At 41.5% G+C, this 25,047-nt stretch overlaps 4 protein-coding genes across 7 annotated transcripts in view; 2 read left to right on the forward strand and 2 right to left on the reverse strand.

The window, feature by feature from the left end:
• sipa1l3 (signal-induced proliferation-associated 1 like 3) overlaps positions 1-10,651 on the forward strand; it is a 71,817-nt gene extending 61,166 nt beyond the window's left edge. For 3 of the 4 annotated variants that reach the window (XM_067506442.1, XM_067506443.1, XM_067506445.1), the window contains 11 exons: positions 497-706; positions 1,275-1,399; positions 1,951-2,066; positions 2,170-2,618; positions 3,846-4,076; positions 4,680-4,854; positions 4,949-5,132; positions 5,401-5,550; positions 6,466-6,592; positions 7,151-7,232; positions 7,494-10,651. In XM_067506442.1, coding sequence (XP_067362543.1) covers positions 497-706; positions 1,275-1,399; positions 1,951-2,066; positions 2,170-2,618; positions 3,846-4,076; positions 4,680-4,854; positions 4,949-5,132; positions 5,401-5,550; positions 6,466-6,592; positions 7,151-7,232; positions 7,494-7,688 — 2,044 coding nt within the window. In that variant the 3' untranslated portion in view covers positions 7,689-10,651. The remainder of the gene's footprint in view (positions 1-496; positions 707-1,274; positions 1,400-1,950; positions 2,067-2,169; positions 2,619-3,845; positions 4,077-4,679; positions 4,855-4,948; positions 5,133-5,400; positions 5,551-6,465; positions 6,593-7,150; positions 7,233-7,493) is intronic. The other variant, XM_067506444.1, reaches the window with a different exon arrangement.
• Positions 10,652-10,942: 291 nt separating this feature from the next.
• Positions 10,943-15,479, reverse strand: LOC137128435 (ribonucleoside-diphosphate reductase large subunit). Its single transcript, XM_067506446.1, has 4 exons — positions 15,313-15,479; positions 12,234-14,215; positions 11,721-11,909; positions 10,943-11,627 (listed from the first exon to the last, which is right to left on the reverse strand). The coding sequence occupies exons 1-4, from the start codon at positions 15,329-15,331 to the stop codon at positions 11,436-11,438; spliced, it is 2,382 nt and encodes a 793-aa protein (XP_067362547.1). The 5' UTR covers positions 15,332-15,479; the 3' UTR covers positions 10,943-11,435.
• Positions 15,480-16,327: 848 nt separating this feature from the next.
• Positions 16,328-21,172, forward strand: qpctla (glutaminyl-peptide cyclotransferase-like a). The gene is made up of 7 exons (XM_067506447.1): positions 16,328-17,147; positions 18,074-18,220; positions 18,301-18,594; positions 18,994-19,155; positions 19,331-19,430; positions 19,523-19,639; positions 20,124-21,172. The coding sequence occupies exons 1-7, from the start codon at positions 16,929-16,931 to the stop codon at positions 20,267-20,269; spliced, it is 1,185 nt and encodes a 394-aa protein (XP_067362548.1). The 5' UTR covers positions 16,328-16,928; the 3' UTR covers positions 20,270-21,172.
• Positions 21,160-24,979, reverse strand: six9 (SIX homeobox 9). Its single transcript, XM_067506448.1, has 3 exons — positions 24,410-24,979; positions 23,230-23,390; positions 21,160-21,427 (listed from the first exon to the last, which is right to left on the reverse strand). Exons 1-3 carry the CDS (start codon positions 24,812-24,814, stop codon positions 21,283-21,285), a joined length of 711 nt encoding a protein of 236 aa, XP_067362549.1. The 5' UTR covers positions 24,815-24,979; the 3' UTR covers positions 21,160-21,282.
• Between the last annotated feature and the right edge of the window lie 68 nt (positions 24,980-25,047).

Genomic DNA, 25,047 nt, shown 5'->3' on the forward strand with positions numbered 1-25,047 from the left:
TCTTCTATGTATACAGTGTTGCTACACAAAAGGAACTATTATTGGAAGAATATCCATCTTCCACATCTGAAAAATTTTGAAAAACAAGTGAAAATTTTTGTGGGGATCCAAATACAATGTTATCTGTCAAAGTAGTTCAGCAAAGTAAAACTTATTTATAATGGGGGTTACATTGCAGAACTGCAGAAGATACATGTGTGCACGCATGTATTTGTTACTTGGTGGAGGCCAAAAACCTTTTTCTAACCTTTTGGTAAAGTTAGTAAATTTTTTCTCTCCTAAGGCCTTCTAATTTAGTTGTATTTGTAAGGGTAAGGGTCACTGAGTGTCCTAACAAGGGCGGAAATACACAAAAAAACGTGCGCACAATCAAATGCTGGTAGGTTCTAAGTGGATCACCTATTTTCTCACTGAATTTAGATAAATAGTTTCTTGTGTTTTCATCTTAGCGTTACTTATACCCCTCAACTCTCAGTAGTTGTTTGTTTTGCTCTAGGTTAACAAACAGCCTCTGTGTGTCCTTCAGGCCAGTGAGCTACCCAGAGAACCACTTCAGTCTGTCTACTACTGTAGGCGACAGGTTGCTTCCCTACAGAAATCCCTCAGCCAGCTTCTCATCACCTTCCTCCGGCCTCAGCCTTTCCACAATGGGGCCGCCTGGAATCACACCAGGCCCATTTGTACGCTACAAACCTTCACCTGACAGGTGTGTGTGTGTGTGTGTGGGTGTGTGTTTGTGGTCTTTTTTTCCCTGAGCTCTTTTCTGTTGCACTATTAATCTTTACTAAACATGTCCAGTTTTACTCATAACAACTGTTTTTTTCTGTTTGGGAAGGATTAATCACAGGACAGGCTAAAAAATGTGTTGTGTTCAGGTTTGCAGTTATGCAGATATGTGTGAACACAGTCTCCCAGAGGAAAGATCTGTTGTGTGGGTGGCTCTTCCTCACAGTGTGGAGGATGATAACATCTTACCCAACCAGTGAAACGTGTTTTATTCAACTGCCATTAAGATGCAAAACTGAAACTGAGACTTCCTGAAATCCAAACTATAGGCTTTTAGGGCTTGCTTTAGGGGACTTTTCATTCTGTGTGTCTGTCTGTCTGTCTGTCTGTCTGCTTTACCATAATGCTCCTCCTCTGTTTTTCTCTACACTTCATTATGTGCATGTATAGTGTCTTGATAGGTGAAATTTGCCAAAAACTTCTTGTAAGTTTACTAGACATTGGCACAATGTGGTCGATAATAACTGATCCTCCGTCCTCCTGTGTAGATTTGGATCAGTACAGCGCCCCATGCTGCCCTATGAACCCCACCTTAGTGTGGACATCCCCTCCAGTGGGGAATCATCGTCAGGTTTCACCAGCCAGGAGAGCACCATGGAACGCTGCAAAATGGGTACATTGCCTCTATCTTTGTATGTTTGCTGTTTGGTGCTGGGTAGGTATTTAGAGCTTCTGCCTGTCAGAGCTGACAGTGACACATAAAAAACACTGAGATGGAATTAGTAACAGTAAACTGTAGGGAACAGATAAACAGTGAGCTGAAATTCAACATAAAGCTCCATAAAACAGAGGGGAGCTGCAGGTTCTGGTGTTAATTCTCTACTAGTTCATCACCACGGGCAATACGTTACCTTGTTATTTTCAAATTGTCAGTTGATAAATTGTTATAAAATAAATAAAGGTTTTAGCCGCTGTACAAAGAGAATATTTATTAAACTTACATTCATCAGATGGACAGCTGCGTGGCCATGGATTCAATCTTGTTTCGAAGTGTATGAACGCTGCACAGTAGAATAAACCTAACCGAATGTGAATTTGAGTGATGGAGTGTGGGGGATGTCAATGTTTTAATGTGCTATAAGCATTTAATCCTCTTTGCCAACCATGAAGGTTCTGTGTAATTTGCTTTAATACTGTGAGTGTCTGTGTGTGTTTTCTGTCTAGAACCCCTCTGGCATGTCCCGGCATCGTCATCTCGGGGACCAGCTGGTGGAGGGGGGCAACGGAGAATACCCAGACAGGATGTTCCAGGGAAAGACTCTCCAAACCGACACTCAAAGGTCAGACTTGTCAATAACCTTCCTCATTTCTGCATGTATCAGCTTTTCTGCTTCATTGTCTCTTAGTCTGAACGCCTGACTCATGTGCTTGTGTCCTCTTCAGGGTGAGACTCACTACTCAAGCCACTCCAGCAGTAATACTTTGTCCAGTAACGCCTCCAGCAGCCACAGTGACGAGCGTTGGTTTGATGGTGGAGCTGGAGGTGATAGAGGCGCAGGTGGGGGTGGCTTTAGTGACCCAACTGACCCTGACCCTGACCTTCTCAACAAGGGAGGCTCCAACGACAGTGGCATTGACGCTTCAACCAATTATAACAACACGCGCCCCGGAAACCTGTCCAACATCCAGTCACACAAGACCATGCACTCTTCTGCAACCTACAGTGGCATCCAAGAGCTGTCTGTGGGAAGGAGCAGCGGTGGGGGAGATGCAAGGAGACGAGAGTCTTCACCTATCATACTAGCTGCAGCCAATAGGAGCCAAGGGTATCGGACGAGGACCTTCCCACCTCCTGGTTGCAGTGGTGATAAAATGGATGCTTTCAAGCCCAGGTTAGAGACAAACTCACTGATGAGATGTATCTTTTATGGCACATTTTATGAAGCTAATATCATAAAACCTTAACCTCAATGAAAGGCAGATTTATCGCAAATATCTGCTGTTTATTATGAACAGAGTAATTCTTGCAGGTTAATGCTATTTGGCCTAATGGAAAAAGTGTACTTGGTACTACACAAAGATTTTAACCATTTTTGAGCGATCTCTAGTGAATGAGCCACCGAGCAGCTTTGGACCACCACCTGATCCTTGTAAACAACACTGTGATACATGAAAATGCATCTTAAATCCATTAAGGCTTATAGCAGCGTAATCCTTGTGAAACACACAGATCATCATGTGATCTCTTTTGCTGGCCCACATTGTGAATGCATGAAGCCATTAAACACACATACACAGATTTTAACTACTCTGTGTTGGATTAAAACAATCTGTGTTTAAACCCCGACTTTCTAATGCTCTAATGCTGCAGTCTCTGCCTGGGATGTGTGGAACCATCACAATACAAATACCATAAACATAAAATGACCAATGCTTCATCACATGTACAGTTTGACAGATCGTGCTCTAAGAAATGTGCCTTATTTTAGCTCAAGGATTCATCCAAGTGATCCATAGGTCAGTGGAAAACATTTGGAAGTTAAAAGTTGGCAATGAGCTTGTTTTGCAGTGAAGAAAAGTTGATTTGGTAGATAAAACACATTTCGTGACTTGTGTGTCTAGTATGCATTATGGGAGGGTAGTTAAATTAGTTCAAAAGAATATCAGCTACTGTTTACATGTTATTAATAGCGTTTCATTGGCAGACAGGAATATTGTATCTTCTATGTATACAGTGTTTCTACACAAAAGGAACTATTATTGGAAGAATATGCATCTTCCACATCTAAAAAATTGAAGTGAAAATTCAAATCCAAATACAATGTTATGTGTCAAAGTAGTTCAGCAAAGTAAAACTTATTTATAATGGGGGTTACATTGCAGAACTTAACTAAAAGTTATTTTTGTCATACTAGCACTAATGAGATAACAGTGTTTTTTGGGTTTGTATGTTTTGCTTTCAGGATCTTTGCATCATCAGTTTAAAATGTACCCCCTCACCTAAGTGTTAGCATGTAAAATCCAAATATATTTAGCTTCCTGTAGGCAACTGTCCAACTACATTGTTGCTTATGTGGACGTCTTAATCACCTGTATTATATATCTGTGTGTCCTGTCAGGGCCTACACACCGCAGGGTTACAAAACTCCAACAGCTGAGAAAGTGCGGCCTGTCCGAGCTGCTACCACAACACCTACGTCAGCTCAGTTAAACGCCATCCCTCTGTCCAGCTCTGCACCCAAGTCCTCATATGGGAAGAGCAGGCAAACCACTTGGCAGAATGAAGACACCAGCCCATCACCTTCAAACACTACCACAACATCCACCTCTGACAGCAGCACCAACAAGAAGTAAGAAACTATCAGCTCTGATTTAGTTTTCTTCCTGGCTAGTTAAGCATCTGTTCCTGCACCTTATATTATGTACTTTGAGCTTCAGAGGTTTTTAAACATAAACACATTTCAAATTCTCGACAAATACTTGTGGCTTTGTATCTTTACTGAGAAGAGATATATTAAGATAGTGAAATTGTAAAAATCAGGAAAAATCCAGTACATTTTTACACAAGACACCCTAAAATAAACCAATGTCTACTTGCAAGCCCTATCCAAAGTTTGGGATATTCAATTCAGTGTGTATTCTGAATAAGTATTTTGCAGAATTACCATGCAGTTACTAGCAACTAGCAAAACAACTAGCAAAGCCTAAAGGAAAGTATAACATATTTAGAATAACTGTGCAGCAGAAATGAGTTTTTTCTGTCTTCTACTATTTATCTCCAGACCGTTCAGGTTTACCTTGATAACCCTTGTTGGACTAATGATCTAAAATCAGGGACTAAATTGTTTATCTGTAAATTTGCTTGATTTATAAATGGTACGGTTACTGAGGAGTGAAGCACGAACAATTGCCTAATCCTTTGTGGTTTTGGTGCTCGTGTCACATGTTTCCAGGCAGGTGGATACAAATTCAAAAAATGTGTTTGGACAGCCACGACTCCGTGCATCACTGAGGGACCTGCGCTCTCCACGGCGGACATATAAGAGCACCATCGAAGATGACCTGAAGAAATTGATAATCATGGACAACCCAGGAGAAACTCCACAAAGAGAACCTGTGAGGAACACGGTAATGCTTGCAGAGGGTTACATCAGATTTAACACAACAGTTGTATATGAACGTATACGCACATCTCTGATCTCTGCAACTTTTCTCACTGTAGTCTCCCAGAAGGGCCTTGCAGCGCACATTTTCAGATGAGTCACTATGCAGCGGGCGCAGAGATGCCAGCTTTGCCAACTCTGAGAACCAGACGACTCCTACCGATGTACTTTTCACCTGCACACTGCCTACACGCAGACATGCAGTCTCCTCGAACCACTCCAACCACATGCAGAGTAAAAAGAGTAAGTTTAAACTGTTTTCAGGCAAGATGAGAAAATGTTCATAGCAGTGTTGACACACACCAGAACAGCTGTGTTGCATGTACTAGCTGCCAGGATGCATTCTTTAAGAATCAAGGCTCTCAGTGGTAGTTTGAAAGCAATACTATTAGAAATAATTGTATCAAAAATAAATACATAAATGTTCTACAACCTTGTAGTATGTAACTGCCCATGTTTTATGCAGGGGTTTGTTTACTTAGTGCTGCTGTTCTCCTCTCCTTTCTCTCAGTGCCTCTATCTGCATCAGAGCTGTCTCTTACAGAAGTGAGGGACAAAGTTCCCTCCCTTAGGAGGCTTGATCCCGGCCTCATGCCTCTTCCTGACACAGCCTCTGGATTGGAGTGGTCCAGCCTGGTCAATGCTGCTAAAGCTTATGAAGGTGAGGATGGAAACACATCAGTTTGTTTAATGCAGGCTCAGTGTGGGATAGTTAGGTCCTTATTAGTCAGAGCACAGTTACAATTACACAAACGTTCTTAATTTCTTTCAACATCTGCATAAAAACAGGCATGCAGAAGGTATTTGCTTTGGCTCTGAATAAGGGGGAAATGCTCTTCTTGATTATGTTGTACACAGAAACAGAGATCCATGTGGGTACGTGAGACCCTCCGAGAGAAGAGAACTCTGGGAGCACCAAATGGTATCAAGGAGCTCACTGGATGATTGTTGCCTCATGGCTTATTATTAGATCAGTAGGGTCAGTTGTCTGGCATAAAAGGCACATTGCATGCTTTTCTGCACTGAGTTAAACGTTTTTAAAATTAGAGGCATTCAGTGTGTTCCTATAAAAATCACACGTGCTCAGCAACCCAAAACTAGTAAGCAAAGTCCTTTACTCCCATTATAAAAAGTTTAAAAAGCCGCTCCCAGATTGTTACAATGTGCTCTGTCAGATCAAGCCCTTAATATTATACACAGTGTTTGTCGTTTGTTTTGTGTTTTTGTTACAGTATGAACCACAATTATTAAATTTAGCCTCAGTGCTCACGCAAGGCAGTGCAGGTTGTGAATTAATCTGTTAAAATTGGTTTAAAGTCATGTTAAAGATGCAGACATGACTGTTAAAAGCCTAAAGATGTTTGGGTGTTTAACAGTGGCTCAGCTCTCCTCTGTCACATGATACTCCTGAGGAAGAAACTAGTGGTCTGGGTGTTTAAATTACCTGCTCTGTCTTTCTGCTGCGTGTCCTCAGCCAGGTCCAGCTGTGTTTGCTTGTGTCATGTTCCTTAAGGGAGACTTGAGTGAGCTCGTTTGGGCAACCATTAAAAAGTTTGTTCATGTATCTCTGTTGCAGCACAAAGAGCAGTTTCCCTCTTCTCACTGACTGAGCCACAGGTTGGAGGTCAAGATGTGAGACCAGTTATCAGTCCAGACCAGTTTCACACTCCTCAGACACCACGGACCACACCAACTTTCACTGGGTAGGTCATTTCACCACTAAATGCAGAGCACAATGTTAGCAGAGAACTGGACACTGAACCCCCAACAGCCCATTCCCCTCCCCAGCTGTGCAGTGCTGGTCCAACCCGGCAGAAATTGGGGAGGGTTGCGTCAGGAAGGGCATCTGGCATAAAAACTGTGCCAAAACAACATGCGGACAATGATCCGCTGTGGCGACCCTGAACTCACAGGATAAGCCAAAAGGACAAAATAAATAAATAAAAAATGTTAGCAGAGTACTGTAGGGATCCCCCTCTCATTATTTCTGCTGTCTTGTTGTAAACTTTGTCACTACTGCCATCTTGTGGTGATTGGTGATTCAAGAAGTTGAAATAAATCCTCAGGTTGTTTGAGTAACTTCTGTGTTGGCAGATGTTTGCTCTGCTATTGAAGATACTATCAGAGCTAAAGAGGCGTTTTAGGATGTTCAAAGAGTTGTATGCAACAATAAATACACACACATAAACACCATTAACCCCTGTGTTGTTTGATGAGCTACAGAACATGTTTAAAGTAATGTGTGCTGTTTTTGTTTGCAGTGATGAGGTGCCCAATGATCTCTCTGGTCGGCTCCACCACCTGGAAGTCATGCTAAAGCAGCTGAACAATGATCTGGAGAGAGTGAGACTCTTTTGTCCTTTTTGGTTTTCGACTGGTTTGCCTTCAGTAGACAGTTGAAAGAACAAAACCATGATAGCAATGAGGATTTGGTTAAACCAGATGTTTTAAACTGTCAAACTAGCATTTATACTAAAAGAAAATACTAATGTTTGTGTTCAAGGTCCTCAGTTTTTGTAATTCCCTTTGATGTAAATCTGAATTACAACAAAAAGGAAAGTTTCAGTCACACTGAGCTGCCATCTTCTGTCTCTCTGTCATTAGGAGAAGCAAGATAAAATCGTTCTGCTCAATGAGATGGCCAACCTGAGGGAGAACAACCAGCGCTTACAGGAGGAAAGCCTGACAGCCAGTGAGCAGCTGCGCAAGTTCAGCATGCTTTTTACCAACCTCAACAAGACAGGAAGTGACCACGAGCCTCACTCCTTAACACATGAACCTAACTTAAAGAGGGAGTGATCGACAGCAGCAAAACAGCATGAGATTCAGGCCTGAGGGAGGGAAGTGTGTGAGAAATATTTTTTGGGAGCCAGAGGTCACAGTGATGTTACCTCACACAGCTTCCACTGGACTGCCTTAAATCAGAGAGTAGGAAACAGATATTTCCTGAAAGTCTTAATGCACCTCACCCTCTTTTCTCTGACCCTGCTTATTTTTATAAACTGAAGTCACAAAGTCTTATATACTTGTTATGTGCTGTATATAAATACATATGCTACTATGCCAGAGGAACGAGTGGAAGAGGAGAACTTGACTGTTTTAGAGAATACTACATCACCTGGAGAGGCCTAATACTGTTCCTGCAACAAATCAGCCAAAAAAAAAACCTAACAAAAAAAAAAAACTCATTACAAACTGCATCTCCCAGAATGCACTAAATGTAATGGAAGCTCTACAGACTTGGTACTGTAGATAGATGCCTGTGTGGTACAATTCTTGTGTATCAATATTATCTTTATTGTACTGATATTGCATAACAGTTGTACTAAAGAGGTGTGTGTGTGTGTGTGTGTGTGTGTGTGCGTGTGTGTGTGTGTGTGTGTGTGTGTGTGTGTGTGTGTGTGTGTGAAAGTGAGAGAGAATTGATGGTATAGTGAATTCTCTGAAGCGTTACTGTTTGAGGCACTAGAGGTTCGATGCATTTTGGTGTGTGTGTGTGATTCTGCAAGAAAGGAGGTTAAATGTGTTTGGACAACTGAGTGATGAACAAACTAGTTTACTGTAATATTAAACTTGTGGGCCACCATATTTTACATGAATAAACTGTGGCCCATCGATGTGAAACAAGCCATCAGCGTAAATGGTCGATGTCAGAAACTCAGTGATGTGTACCAGTATCATATCTCTCATATAGTGCAGTGTTTTGAATTTAATTTTCACGGTTTTTCGCAGTGCTGCATCATCTCAGATCTAGATGTACTGGATAATTATTCTAACCTCAAGGCGTTATCACAGTATGCAGTCAGTGAACGTTGCCGTGATATTTAAAGCAGCAGTTGGACATTTTGGCAAGTACACATATTCACTTTCAAACAGAGACGAGAAGACAACACTAATAACACTGTAAGTATTACATTATTGGGCTACATCCAGCATGAACCCTAGAAACGGCTACTGTTTAATCCAAACAGAAAAGTCTTTGCATAGATTTAGTGGGTTACACTGTTGACAACTTGAGCCCCATTTTAAGCCCATTTGTTTATATTTCAAGAAGTAGTGAAAATCAGTGCAAATCATTACTACCAGTTTGATGTGTACCATTGTAGGCAGAGTATCTGCAACTGACAGACACTAAAATTTAACCTGATTTTTAAACAAGTAATGAGTTAGTTTGTCTGTGTTTTGGTATGTAACAGACAAACACGAGTGTGTCATCGTCATCTCATTTGCCTCTCAGCAAGAAAGTGAATCAGTCATTTTCTAAAATGTCTAATTATACCATTGCATTCTACGTACTAATCAAAATGACGCTAAGACACCAGTGACCCGGTTTATAGAAAATATTTGCAGTACACAAAAACAAACCTCCATCAAAACCAGTCTGTTGGTGTGTGAGATCATTTGCCCCTGTGTTCTGTGTTAAATCCAATGGAACACAAGAGACACTATACACCTTGCTTGCTCAATGATATTGTATACTATAGGTTTCATGCATAAATGTCAGTCTGTGATTTTTGGTTGCTGGTACTGAATGGACAGTACATCCCTGCTGAGGATGAAGTTTCTTCCTGCTTCACTTTAGATGTTGCTGATAAAATTGTACTAAATAATTATGTACTCTGCCCTGTTTAACAGCGACTTATCACTCAGAGGAAGTTTCCTCTTTCGGTCAGACTGGAACAATTTTCCAAATCGCTCAGGTTTCTCAAGATGCTGTTAATGACACTAAACCATCAGTTAGGGGTGGGCGATGTATTGTACTGTGAGACTTTATAAATTTGTTATATTGTTTATACTGTTGTATTAGGTCATTTTATGGCAATAATCATATGACTTAGACCTTGATGAATAAGTATTTAATTAGCTGGATTCCCCCCAAATGACCAACATAAACAGCTTCTTAAATAATTTTCCCTGAAGTCTAATATTTGCCCAATGTCAAAAATACTTTTTGTCAGTAACACAGAGGGGACCACGTGTTGTATTGTGACTGAGCTGCACAGAAAACTGCCATTTTCTTGTGCTCCTCTCCCCACACTTCGAAAAATGCTGCTTCTGCTTTTAAGTAATTTAAAGTCACCATTCCTAAGCCACTTTTACATCCCAATTTCTTTGTTCCATTAACATTTATACATTAGCCTATTTGGATTCTCAACTTTTGGTACAGAAATGCTACTTTGACCATAGACAACAGCAGGTTTCAGTGTGGTTCAGATACTTCTCAGAACAGTTTTTTGTTCATTCTAACTTGAGACCAGGTTCCAGTAGGAAGTCCTTCATTTGCAAGTCTTAATCTCTAGTTTGCTTATGTAAATGGGCAAGGCTTTTTATATAATAATTTTGTTCATGTTATGTATAATTATGCTATTTATAGCACACACACCGTGATCCCTGTTGAACAAATCAGTAATTCATTAAGGTTAACAGTAATATTGTATAACTAGGTTTGTTTTTTAGATGTTAAATATTTTGATAATTTATTTTTTACATCATTGGCCACTGTTGCAGACGAGTGAAGATTAGAGGGTACTGTGTTTGTGTCTGTTTTATTTCTGATGTCTGTACAAAACAAATTTGTATGACTCTTATATAGTTCGCCATTTTCTGACATCTTTCCTCTGTGCGTCAGTGCTGTCTGCATGTTGCAGGGTACGTGATGCACTGACACATTTGAACTTTTTTTTGGGTTGTAATAACTTGTACATTTAAAGTGTAAATTATGTTTTCATTATTTTGTAAAAAAAATTAAAAGATTATCAGAACGTTTTGGTTTTTTTCATTAAAAAACTGGTTATAACATTTCACCTGAAACAAATGTGAATATATATTCTATTATTTTTAATTGGAAGAAGCTCATCTGAATCCATGTGAACTGTATGTCAAACATTTAAGGAGCTTGAAAAATTATCTCCATATTTAAGTAACAATACTGTAACAGCATTTATCAAACTGATCACCACCAGTGGGGAGGTTGATGTCATTCTAAGCACTGCATGTTGCAGTAAATACAGTAAAGTCTGGGGTTCAGGAGCAGTCTATATTTAAAAAAAAAAAAGTGTATGGAAAATGGGTTTGGGTGTTTTTTTAAGCAAACATTTGGCTAAACAAGACAAGACCACTTCAGGCTTCAAATTATTGGGAATATGTCCATATAAGGAATATGGACAATTTTCGGTTCATACAAATCCGATTTAATTGCAGCGCTACCATATATTTGCTTTTGTCTACTTTGTTTACTGGCCACTGCTCACAAAAATCCATGAAACAATGTATGTTTAAAAAAAACAACAAAAAAATTTTTATTTCTCCATAACAAATTTAAACTTAATAGAAAATTTTATTATAAAGTTCTTGCTGCTTTTCACTGACTTGGCATTAACCCTTTAATAGAATTTACTTTGTAAATACTCTGTAAAGTTCACATAAGAAGGCTTAAGTTTAAGAAGTGATGCACTTTTAACAGGAACGTTACTATCAAGTCGAGTCAAAGCAGGTGACTGAGATTTACTGGCTTTGGAGTGTAATTACTGACGAGAGACAACACACTTAAGATCCACACATGAGGCACTCGTCTCTGTTCTCCAGGGAGCAAACCATAGCTGCAGTGTTTCGCTCTTTGATCTCCTGCTCTGAGGCTTTGGCCGGCTGCGCCTCCTTCAGCTTCTCCTTGTTCAGGGTGAACTGGATGGGGTTAGCAGCAGGCTTGGTCCTCAGGTAGTACATACCTGTCTTTAGACCCTATGGAGAGAGGGAGAAGAAAGTTTAACACTGACCTTCAGGTGACACCTGGTTGCTTTTTTTTTTTTTTTAAATCCTACAGGTCTCACTTACTTGCTTCCAGCCATAGAAGTGCATGCTGGTCAGCTTGCCGTAGTTTGGCTCTGCGATGTGGATGTTCAGGGACTGGCTCTGGTCGATGAAGGCCCCACGGTCGGCAGCCATCTTGAGTACCGTCTTCTGAGAGATTTCCCACACAGTTTTGTAAAGCTGCTTAAGATCCTCTGGAATCTCATCAATCCCCTGTTTACATAGAACCCAGAAATGTTACATTATCTAAAAATAATAATCACAGCATTGAACAAAAAAAAAAAAACCTGGTCACTAAGCGAAATAATTACTTTAGTACTAATTTGTTGCAGTGACAATTTGCTACTTGTTTTGTCTTGTACTGGTTATCTGAACATATTTTTTAAAAAAAAAAGGTACAGGACAAACAATAAAACAAAAAACGTTTTGTTTATGAAAAAGGTTGCAGAGTTGTTTCTTTCCCTTTTAATCACTGCACATCTAATCATGATGAAGACTAGCTGTGATGCATTTGCTGTCGTTCTTATAATAACAGACCTGGATGGATCCGTTGTGACCAATCAGCTTGTTCTTCATGTCCTCATTCCACAGTCCCCTCTCAGTCAGGTCTTTGAGCAGATGAGGATTAACGATCTGAAACTCTCCTGAAAGGACTCTACGGGTGTAGATGTTGCTGGTGTAGGCTTCAATAGACTCGTTGTTTCCCAGGATCTGGGCAGTAGAGGCTGTGGGCATCGGGGCCAGCAGCAGGCTGTTTCTTACACCGTGCTTCGCGATCTTCTCCTTCAGCAGCTTCCAATCTAGCAGGTCTGTGGGAGTCTTCCCCCACATGTCATACTGGAGGATGCCCTTGCTCACAGGGGAGCCCTTGTATGTTTCATAGGGGCCGAGGTCGGCAGCCAGCTCGCAGCTTGACTCCAGAGCAGCATAGTAGATTGTCTCAAAGATCTGGATGTTCAGCAGCTGAGCCTCTGGACTTTCAAAGGGGTAACGCATCAGAATGAAGGCATCTGCCAAACCCTGGACCCCGATTCCTATTGGCCGATGACGCTTGTTGGACTTTTCAGCCTCAGGCACTGGATAGAAGTTAATGTCTATGATCTTGTTCAGGTTTCTGACAATAACTTTGGTCACATCTGCCAGTTTTTTAAAGTCAAAGGTCCGCTCAGGGGTGACATACATGTTGAGAGCGATGGAAGCCAGATTACATACTGCAACTTCATCCATGCTGGTGTATTCAACAATTTCTGTGCAAAGGTTGCTGCATTTTATAGTGCCCAAGTTCTGCTGGTTGCTCTTCCTGTTGCAGGCGTCTTTGTACAGCATGTATGGTGTGCCCGTCTCCGTCTGAGACTCGATAATGGCATACCACAGCTGCTGAGCCTTCACCACGCGCTTGACCCTCCCCTCCCTCTCATATTTTGTGTAAAGTTCCTCAAATTCCTCCCCCCAGCACTCGTGCAGCCCGGGACATTCATTGGGACACATCAGAGACCAGTCCTGGTTGCTCTCCACTCTCTTCATGAATAAGTCAGGGATCCACAGTGCATAGAAAAGGTCTCTTGCTCTCTGCTCCTCCTTGCCCGTGTTCTTCTTTAACTCCAGGAAGTCGAACACATCAAAGTGCCAGGGCTCCAGGTATACGGCGAAGGCTCCTGGTCTCTTGTTACCACCCTGGTCTACATAGCGTGCCGTGTTGTTGTAAACTCTCAGCATGGGGACTAGCCCATTTGAATTGCCATTGGTACCAGCAATGTAGCTCCCCGTTGATCTGATGCAGCTGACCGCCACACCGATTCCTCCAGCTGACTTGGAGATGAGGGCACACTGCTTGAGGGTGTCATAAATGCCTTCGATACTGTCGTCCTTCATTGCAAGCAGAAAGCAGCTGGACAGCTGTGGCCTGTTGGTTCCTGCATTGAAGAGTGTAGGAGAGGCGTGGGTAAACCACTTCTCTGACAGCAGGTTGTAGGTCTCAATGGCTGCATCAATATCTGTTCCATGGATTCCAACAGCCACTCGCATGAGCATGTGCTGCGGTCGCTCTGACACTTTGCCGTTGATCTTTAGCAGGTAGGACCGCTCCAGAGTCTTAAAGCCAAAGAAGTTGTACGAGAAATCTCTGTCGTATATGATGGCAGAGTTGAGACGGTCTTTGTTGTCAAGGACAATTGTGAGAGTTTCCTTAGAGATCATGGGAGAGTGGCATTTGTTCAGGGGGTTGATATATTTGTATAGATCCTCCATTACCTCACTGAACACCTTCTTCGTCTCTTTGTGCAGGTTTGAGACAGCGATGCGTGCTGCGAGGATAGCGTAGTCAGGGTGTTTAGTAGTGAGAGTGGCTGTGATCTCTGCTGCCAAGGTATCAAGCTCCACCGTAGTGACTCCGCTGTACAAACCCTGGATCACCTTCATAGTAATCTGAGCCGGGTCTACAAAGTCAGAGTTCAGCCCATAGCAAAGCTTCTGGATACGAGAGGTGATTTTGTCAAACATGACACGCTCTTGGCGTCCATCTAAAAAAAGAAAAAAAAAAGTCACAGTTAACACTTTATGATTTTTAACTACTTCATTATCACTGACATATTTCCACTCTCTTTCCAACAACATACTATAACATAGTAATCATATGTTGTAGTGAATCTTAGTTATCAGAAGAAACCAGTCAAAGTCTGGTGTACCAACATATTTGGCCAATAAACAGATTCTATTTTTGCTGCATCATAGTAGTCTGTCAGCAAAAATACATTCGTATTAAATATGTTTTTTAAAACATTAATGCTGCATCACCAGTCTTTTTCAGTATTTACTTCCAGTTACTGTCACAGACCACATCTCTATTTTTTTCCTTCCATCTTTTTCCCACAGTAACACACTAAACACTGCTCTCCACTGTCCCAGCTTGTGATCGTTTTCATATTTTTGACTTTTCCCTGATAACAGAAAACTACGTGAACAGATAACGCTGAGGAGCTGCGTGCGCTTACATTTGGTGGTTAAGCTACTCAAAAGTGGACACTTTTCCATTTTTCATACATGACAGTAAAAAGTGACTATTTAATCATCAGTTGTTCTGCTGCTGAAAACAAGCCGATTAGCTTTTCTTCGAGTTCCGGAGAGTGGAACATCGGGCCTATATAACAGCTTTTTGGCGCCAACTATGACAAAAGACTAGGGCTTATGAGTCCATAAACACTAACATCAATAACAGCTTGCAGCTGAGGGACTCAGAAAACTGATTTTAACTTGGATGTCTACTGATCAGAGGTAACACTAATGTTATTTAAAACAATATGCTCACTACCATGGAGCTAATTAACTTAAATTGCTGACAGGCTGGCTGCGAACTGGTGTGTAATGGTTACTGTTAGCTCCTTTAGCTTAACCAATAGCGTAACGACCAGCTAACCTGAGCAAAGCGGGACATCGAGCGTCATGTTTGACTTTCGGTTCTGTGAGTTGTTAGACTAACTCAGCCGCGTGGATGAGCTGAAACGACGGGGAGTCGCCAGAGTACTTGCAGATCCCCAGTATTGACAGAGATAGCCGTGGCGCTAACTGAGGCCTGGGCAAACATTACAACGAAGCCAAACACCAAAACACATTTGCTCACCTCGCTTGATCACATGCATCCTGGCACCCGAGAAAAGAGCAATTCTTCCGCTTTAAGTTTAGTCTCTTCGGTGTCACGACGTGCGTCTGACCGCGAACAACAACCAGACTCTAAGCGAGACCACAGAAAAATCCCGCTAACGTTGTACGGTAGGCGGTGCGGGAACTGACAGTCACAGGCACTTTGACCAGTCAGAAGCAAGAGACAACGGATCTCTGCGTCTGTGGAGCAAATCAGGGAACTTGGAGGCAACTCAATTTCTTTCGCTTTCCGTTCCTCAGATCTGGTGGGGTGCAGAAGTAGGTTATACAAGATGTTTTTCTGTTTTTGTTCTGACTTGCTCTGAGATCGTAAGGCAACAATGATGCAATCCAGTCTGTTGTGCCAACATTTTTTTGAATTTCTTACTAAGGCACCAAACTAAATATTTATTGCTGCAAACGAAAACAAACCTTGGCCATAAGAGGAGGAATGGTGCAGGGACTTTGGTGTTTGTTTACGGGAAACGAAACATTGTTTCGACGAACGAATTATTCGTACGGGAAACGAAACAGTGTTGTTAAAACGAGTGACTTTTGCACTGTACTGCAGTTCCTTTAACAGATATCTGCACCATAAGCAATTTCTTTGCGTATACTAGAAAAGTATGTGGTCATAACAAGGCCTGAGACAGACGACGTCCAGAGTGTATCTAAGGTGTATCTCTCCCAATGGCCCAATCTCTCCGACCTTATATACAAAATACCCTGAGATAATCCCCAAGCAGATATTATCATCACATCACCAAGTTAAATTTTTTTGTGTGACAAAGACGAAATAAATCCACGCTTCACTTCGTTTGAGCAACTTGACCCACAAAATGTTGTGAATATGATGACATATTTGATCATAACGTTAACTTTGATCAGTCGATATCGATTTCTACAACTAATCACCTCATTAATGAAACAAAATGAAAAGTCATAATAACTGTAGTTTGTACTCCCGTCGGTGGATGGCGGTAGAGCTCCACAGAGCTGTTCTGTGAGCGCCGTTAAAACAAAGAAGAGCTTACACTACTTCATCAGAGGTTACAGCGATGCCCTGTAAAAGATAAGATGTCACATTTGTATATTTAAATGAATTTCAGCAGAGGAATTGTAAGAATTTTTCTGCGTCACTGCCTTATTGCAACTTTTAGGAGGAGTAGTAGTAGTTTAGCGTTAAATGACTGTGAAGCAGCAGTAAACGGTTGCTGATCGCTAAGCGCAAAAACGTCGCTAAAGGTTGAACACATTGGTTTTTCCGTGAGCAATATGCTGGTTTTCCCTGGGTTAACCTGATAGAAACAGGTCTGAAGTCAACCAGGTCTACAGAGACCTGGGCCGCTGAACCCCAGTGAAGACTTGGACCACACACGGCAGACTTGTAAAAGCGCAGTATGGTTGTTGTAACGAGACTACGGAGCATTGAGAATGTGACAACGGTGCTGACTGACGAGCCTGCTGCAGTTTCAGCGTCCTCCTCCACTTCCTGTGTGTGGACGTCCCTCCCGCATCACACTGCGAGTCAGTTTGTACACGTAGCTGTTGTGGCTGACTGAACGCCACCTACGGGGACACTGTGTATCTCTAGTCATGCCCAGGTCTAGTCGGCGGTACAAGCCTCTGCAGCAAAGCAATGGCAGCGGATCTTTCCCCAGATGTGAGCGGGTCAGAATGCCCCGGGCCCGGGTACTGCTTTTATGTCTCCTCGGGGTTCTTGTGCTGGCGGTGGTACTGGGAGTCTACCTGTCCAACGACACCGCCAGTGGACCTGTGAACCATATGCCAGCCGCAGATCTGACCAAAGACAGGGTAAGAGACAACTAAGCACGGATGCTTCAACTTAACCTGTCGGCTGTGGGACTAGTTTGGTCCTGACAGTACCTCACAAGTGTGGCATTGTCTGGACTTCTGTGTTATTATAACATCTCGCAGTAAATCTGTACATAGGGGAAGCACCTAGCAAAGTGAAGTACTGTACTTTTAAAGCAAATATAAACATCATCATCATCATCCTCTGATCCCAGTTCCTCCACTGTGTACATACTCCGATTCTGTGTGGCCGTTTTGGAACAAAATTAACAATTTTAATAAAACTAGGGCTCTGGGAAATTATGAACCACATTTCTATATTTCCCGAACAAGGCCATCAATATTTTTAGCCTTAGCTTGATCAGTTATTTGTTTGTTTGTTTCATCCAAGGACCAGAATACTGCAGTGACAGTATTCATTCAGCAAATACCAGTGACTATCTGCCCTGGTGCTACTTCAACAGGGATGGTTTGGTTTTGATGTTTTTCATCTTTCGCTGCACTATTCTTTGATACTTTATGGTCAGCAGAAGTAATTTTCATTTATATAGCCCATTTTAAGTCAAATTAATTAAGTAATTATTTTGGAAATAAAATATGACAAATAATACACAGGGCCATGACGTATTTAGGTTGTTTGTTTCATCAAATCCCCAAAGACACCCAGTTACTATCCAAAAATAAATATAAACAACATTACGCCTTTAGAGGAAAGGGGAGAAACCTGAGTAAGAACAGCAGAAGAAGAATCTCTCTGTCTAGAGTCAGACAGATCAGTTAAGTAATAGTGTGCATATAAAACAGTTATAACATGGAGTAGTGAAATAGTCTGAGGTGGAAAAGAATCAAGTATATGTGAAAAATCAGTAGAGACGTCAGGCAGTTCTGTACTATAACAACAAGTCCTCTTGTTGTCTCTCCACCAGTTGTCCCACAAACCCACTAAGTGCTCTGCAGCTCAGATCCGTCGTCTGGCCTCTCAGGTGGATGGCAGTCGCTTGTGGGAAACTCACCTGAGGCCTATTCTAATAGAGCGACTACCAGGGACACAAGGCAGCCTGGCTGTACAACAGGTATGTCTTGGTTTCCTCTCCTATGGACACTTTGCTCTTTTTTTCCTTCTTCATTTTTAATCCAACTTTTCTGCCTTTAGCACATCACCTCCACGCTGTCCTCGCTGTCTGCTGGCTGGTCTATAGAGCTAGACTCCTTCCAGTCCTCTACCCCTCGTGGCCACGTTACCTTCACCAACATTGTTGCCACTCTGGACCCCTCTTTACCTCGGAGGTTGATCCTGGCTTGCCACTACGATTCCAAGTCCCTGCCTCCAGACCCTCGGGCCCCAGAGAAGGTGTTTCTGGGGGCAAGTGACTCTGCAGTGCCCTGTGCTATGATTCTAGAGCTTGCGACTTCTCTGGATGCGCAGCTCAAGTCATTTAAACAACAGGTATCTCTATGTTCGGTTGTGTTTTTGTTACACGTGCATGAACATTGCGGTTTGCAGTGGTGAAGACAGACAGCAGTTTCAGCAGGTGCTGATAGATGAGTTTTCTAATTTTTCTATGTTCTTTCCTGTGACAATAAGCCTGAGATGCTGACCAGTATTTTTTTCGTTCATTCTTTTCATGCGTCTGCCTCCAGGGCTGCAGTATAAGAGAAAATGCTGAGTCCAGCCCCGTATTTGGAGTGCACTAGTCTTCTGTATAAAGCAGTGTCTCTGTGATTAATGTAGTTACCATGGGAATGCTCACACACTCTTGCATAGACACTGCGACAACACTGCAGAGAAACAGACCACAGTTGCTGTTGCTGTATTTTATTCTGACTTGGCCTCTTTTCTATCCAGAAACTTCCAGTGTCTCTTCAGCTGGTGTTTTTTGATGGCGAGGAGTCGTTTGAAGAATGGACCGCCACAGACTCTTTGTACGGCTCGCGTCACCTGGCCGAGCGCATGGCCAACACACCTCACCCTGCAGGCTCCTCACACACCACCGTGCTCCAGGCTGTGGTGAGGAAAGGGTATTTGTTCTGTACAAAAATACACATTTTCCCCCATCATCATCCAAATCTAGTCACATTAATATTTTTGCCCCAGTGTTTCCTATGTAGTCATGCAAAAGTACTGTTACTTGATGTTACATTTAACCACTGTAACTACTACTTACCATGCACATTCTCTGTAGGACCTGTTTGTGCTGCTAGACCTGCTCGGTGGTCCTGATCCACTGATTGCAAACCACTTTGATAACACAGCGCGCTGGTTTGACCGTCTGATTTCTGCCGGTAAACACTGCCTGTAACTTTCTTAGTACTCATGAATATTGAAATCCCTCTGCATTGTCTGTCCTCACACTGCCTTCACCACTCATTCTCAGAGAAGAGACTCCATCGACTGGGTCTTTTGATGTCTCACCCCTCAGAGCAGGCATATTTTAGAAAGGATGTGTACTTTGGACCTGTACAGGATGACCACATCCCCTTCCTTCACAAAGGTGAGTAATATCACTAGGTGGATTCCTATCCACCTGCTTTTATGTGCACTTTTAATTTGTGCATAAAATAGTAATACGTTTTTAAAAAGTGGTTAAGTAATCAGTGAAGAGAGAAAACAATCTCAAACATTAAATCCTGGTCTTTAAGAAGCTGCATCTGCCAGTGCATTTTCTTTAATCTATTAAATTATTAATCAACTAATTGTTAGTGCTTCACTTAATATGGTGGCACATCACGTTCCTCAAAGAGAAAACATTAGAGACATTATCTCCTAATTATGAGATACATATCTCATAATTATCAAAGACAGAATAATACATCTTGTAATTACGAGATACAGATCTTGTAATTATGATTTAGGGATCTCATAAACGTTTCAGAACCTTTATTTTTTTTTTGGTATATATGTTTATATTGTAGTTTTTGCCGTGTAGTATTTCTGTCACTCATGATCATCACCATGCTCTTTTCCTCTTCGTCTAGGGGTCCCTGTGCTACATGTCATCTCCACTCCCTTCCCACCGTTCTGGCATACGCTGGATGACACAGAGGAGAACATGCATCGCCCCACTGCAGAGAACCTGACTAAGATCATGGCTGTGTTTCTGGCTGAATACCTGGGCTTCTAAACCCATGCTTTGACCGATATTTTTGCTGTCAGATTCTCACGTTCAGCTCATACTGGAGTACCAGCGATGTATAAATGACCAGGTGCACAAGTGAAGACCCTGGTGAAAACTGAACTGGGATACCAGCTAAATGTAGCACAAGTCACTGCTGGACTAACCAGTGTCTTAGGGTTTATGAGATGGAAGGATCAGAGACTCTTGCCTGGACATGTGAAGTCTTAACTAAAATGTTGGTACCTGTGGAGCAGCTAGGCAATATGACTATGAATTAAAAAGCACTCTAAAATTCTATTTTTGATTCATTTCTGTGAAAGAAAAATTCTAGCCCTTTCTGTTGTTCCATTAGTCTGATGGAAATGCAAGAATTTCTTCTTAAAGACCATTATTGTGTGAACACTGTCTCACGCGTGAGTGGTTCTGTTGACTTCACCTTCTCAGCCCTAAAACCTGTTAATATGTGGTTATACTGCACATCCTGTGTCAGTGTTCTGTTATTACATTCAAAATCCAACAAATGTTCTTTTACGTCACAGGAAAGGTTTTATGTTTTTATTCAGTTGGATGCAAAAGTCAAAAACACTGACAGTGCCGTTGCTAGAAAATTCTGTAAATGTGGTACTTGCAGGAACATGTTACCAGTATGACCCCATATCATCAGCCTCCTTAAAAAATGTTTGAGCTTTATACCATGTGGGATTATCATGTATCAGAGTGAGTGAGCGATTTTACAAAGTGTGGAGATCCACTGCAGTGTTTTAAAGCACAACTGTGAAAGGGTATGTTAAAGTCAATCCAGCCAAAAGATGCTTACATGTAATTTCTGCCTTGTCTGTCGTTCTTTATGTGTTAAAGTCATTGTGCAATGTCTCGTTCATTTTTTAAATAAAATTTACTTGCAAAATGTTTGTTTTACCACCACATTTCGCTGCCAAGAAGCAGCAAAATCTTTTGAAGAATACCTATCAAAAATAAACAGTGAAGTAATAGAGGTTACAAATATTAGAAGAGCAGACTCAGATGAGGCTTCTACACATGTGACGTAGAGGAGGTGGTGGATGAGAGAGGGGTGGAGGGCAGTAGTACTTTGGATGTGAACTCCCTAGAGGTGAGGGAGGGTGAACCTCTCCTGAAGGTCCTCCACTGCCAGCTGTAAGAAAACTAAAAGAAGAGAGGAAAAGTGTCACAAAAATGGGGGATGAACACTGCATCTTGATTCTCACACCAGTATTGAAGATCAACCCTTATCCTATTTTAACCACAAGATGGTGGTGTTACTCTGCATATGAGCTGGATAAAAACGTTCAAATTGTAGAAACAAAACTTTTGAGTGTCTACATGCAACTGTAGACCATTACAAAGACAATTTAAACTGTAAAGAGTTTTTTCTTGTGTGCGCTTTACAGATGATAATGTGGTATTAAAAAGCATTGAAGCCAACATTTCCACTTCCACCTGCTCTGTTCTTAAATTGGAGAATCGTACAACAATGGCAAAGAAAAAAATCAACAAATAAAATACAATAACCAATGGGGCACCGAGGTCTGTCAACCACTTCTCTCCTTAACGTGAAGAGAGGCAGGGTTTCTCGTAATCCTGGTCCACATGAACCTGGGCATGTAACAGAATTTATCAGGTTAACTTACTGTAATAAATTAATCAAATTAATGTTTCAGCTTCTCATATGTGATCATTTGTACTGTAGGCTACATAAACCACTATTTTATGGTATTAATTTGGACTTTAGGGAATAAAGATCAGTTTTTCTATTCTCTGATATGCTTGAATTGATCAATTAGCCTCAGATCTTCTAATTCTCTTAGGTATCTTTTGTGTATATGTTATTATCCATCTGCAATATACATTTGTGTGTTATCAGTTTTGCAGCAGTTGGCTGAATGTTAGCAGAGACTATGGTTCTATAAGCTTCAGATCTCATCCTGCTATCTTCATCAGCACTCAGCATATCAATAAACACCATTGACCCGGGTTCATTGGTAGCCATACATTCCCTGATGTTTGAATGCACTGGAGCATGAGCCTTTTCTTCTTTATGCTTTTCTCTTCCCGTTATTCTGGAACAAGTTTATCTTGGATTCATCAGTCCAAAGAATCATCATCAGTCATCAATAACCCAGAACTGGGGAGGCTTTTTCTTTGGTGTTTTCTGGCAAAGTCTAATCTGGCCTTTCTGTTTGTGAGCATTACTGTTTGCACCTTGTTGTGAGGCCTCTGTATTTAATTCATAAAGAGTTAGCTAAATGTGAAAGGGTTCTTCACCATGAACTGAACAATTCTGTCATCCAATTTAGTTGTCTTCCATGGTCTTCAAGGGTGTTTGCTGTTGCTGAACTTGCCAGTTAATATCTTTTTCTTAAGAATGATCCAAGCTGTTATATTGGCCACTCCCAGTGTTTTTGCAGTTTTTATGTTTGTTTTCATCACTTCCATGTCACACAATTCCTCAATGGTCTATTTCTCACTTTGGCCAATCCCTTTTGAATTAAAGCTGAACGTCTTGACTTCACACACATCTTGAATGTTCCATTTCAAATTCAATGTGGTGGTCTACAATGTGGTGGTCTACAATATGGTGGTCTACAGAGGCTGAGAACCCGCCAAAAACGTATCATTGTCCTAGTATTTATGAATCAGACTAACCATTCCCTGAGTGACAATATCCTCCTCTCACTTCTGATGGATTCACGAATCATTTCACTCTGCAGTCAACAAATACTGCAGATTTTTAGCGATTTTGGACCAATTTAACTTCACAACTAGTATGTAAGGCTATTACAACAAAATAAACAAAAAACAAATGTTTAATTGACACAGAAGCTTATCCGTTTAAAGTCATGGTATATCACAGTCTTCGCTAAAATCAAATGCTGTTACAGGGGAAAACCTTAAATGATTGGAATGAAGAGATTTCCCAGCAAGTGACCTGCTGCTGTGTCACTGACCCGGTGATGTCTGTGGTGCGGTCCCTCTGCCTGCGGTTTTTGAACCAGTTGCTGACCTGTGTGGTGGTCAGGCCAGTGGCCGCTGCGAGCTCTCGCTTCTCCTGTGTGGATGGATACGGTTTAAGGTGGTACCAGTCCCGCAGGATGCTCCGTGATTTTTCCTGTATATGTTGAACAAACAGTTGTTAACGCAACACAATCACATCTGAAGAGTAAATGGTTGAAAACTCTTCTTAGATGAGAGCAAGATGCCCAAACACGAGACATAAAACAATAAAAACAGCAACATGAGGTGATGTTTGTTTCTATTCCTTTTGTGTTTCTCCACGATCATTTTTCATGGCTTTGTAGTCTTTTTGTTTTTCATTATCTGTATCTTTGTTATCAATTTACATTGCTTTGAGACATTTTTGATCTCTTTCTAGTAATTGTGTCTCTAAATGATTTGGGGGGCCATTTTCTGCTCTTTGTAGTGAGAGTGGGTGTTTTTGAAACCATCTTGCATCTGTGTTTGGTTCTTTTGTCTCTTTATAGCTGACTTAGTAATTGACTTTCCAACAACAAGCCTCAAACTCTGGGCCGAGGCCCAGTAGACACGTTCTATTATGATCCTACAATAGTATGATTAAAAAATAAATAAATCAAGAAAAAGACACCTAAAATACCTTTTCATCTGGTTAGGCCCTAGGATGCTGGGAGGTGTGGCTTCCCTAAACTGACATTAAAATTATAGACAAACAAACGGTTGGACGGTTGGATTATTGCCATTTATTTAACAAATATGACAAATAAATAATCCGTTAAAAATACAAATTTTATTCAAACTTCACTTTAGTGAATATACACCAGCAGCAATACTAATAGTTATAAATGGGTTAATGTGGCTGCTGCTATGGAGCAAAGTTTAACAATAAGACCTGCTTTTAATTATGTTAATCTGTAACTAGTAATCGCAATGACAAAAACATTTCCCTCATCTGTGAAGCACTAACAATTAGTTGATTAATGAATTAATAGATTAAAGAAAATGCACTGGCAGATATGATCAAGTGGAAGTATATTGTAGCATAAAATTCCTAAGTAAAATAAAAGTAGTACTTTTAACAATGTAGTCAACACCTGAAATTAAGCTAAATAACAGCTTGGGAGCATTTTTAGGATAAAATAAGATTTTGTTTACTTTGAAGCAGTAGCTGGTTTCTTCTCCATCCCAGATGGTGTGCGGCAGGGGAAACTTCTTTCTTACACGATATTTCCCCACAGCTCCCAAGGGTCGTCCCCTCTGCTTCTCAGCCTCAGCATAGTGAGCTCTGAGCCAGAGCTGCTGCAGGAGTGGGTGGCTGCATTGGGAGAAAGGGAAGCCCTCAAGTAGTGTGTAGAGGTCAGAGAAGCGCCCCTGGTGAAAGGCCACAGCAGCCTTAGCCTTCAGCACACTCTCCAGTTCCCCGGGGCAGCCAAAAGAGGAGGAAGAAGAGGAGAGAGAAGCAGAAGGAAGAGTAACGAGGAAGCCAGCGAGTCGATCCATGGAACCAGTCTGCAATAAGACCTCGCAGACACAAGCCACCTGCTCTGCTGTGAAGATCATCCTAGATGGAGGGTGGTGGCCCACAAAACTCCAGAGCAGCAAGCTGAACAAAGTTTCTTTGTGAATATGTTCTAACAACCTCTTTTTAAGTTTTTACTGCAGAGAGCTGAAGACTCTGTGGAGCACTGTGGCTCATCTGTAGATGAACTCAAACTAAGCAAATGTGCATGTGTGTTTACCATTGCTCATCACCATGCCCCAACAGAAACCACTCACAGGTAACCTGAGACCAT

Source organism: Channa argus, chromosome 6 (assembly GCF_033026475.1).
Source record: "Channa argus isolate prfri chromosome 6, Channa argus male v1.0, whole genome shotgun sequence".
Lineage (NCBI taxonomy): Eukaryota > Metazoa > Chordata > Actinopteri > Anabantiformes > Channidae > Channa > Channa argus.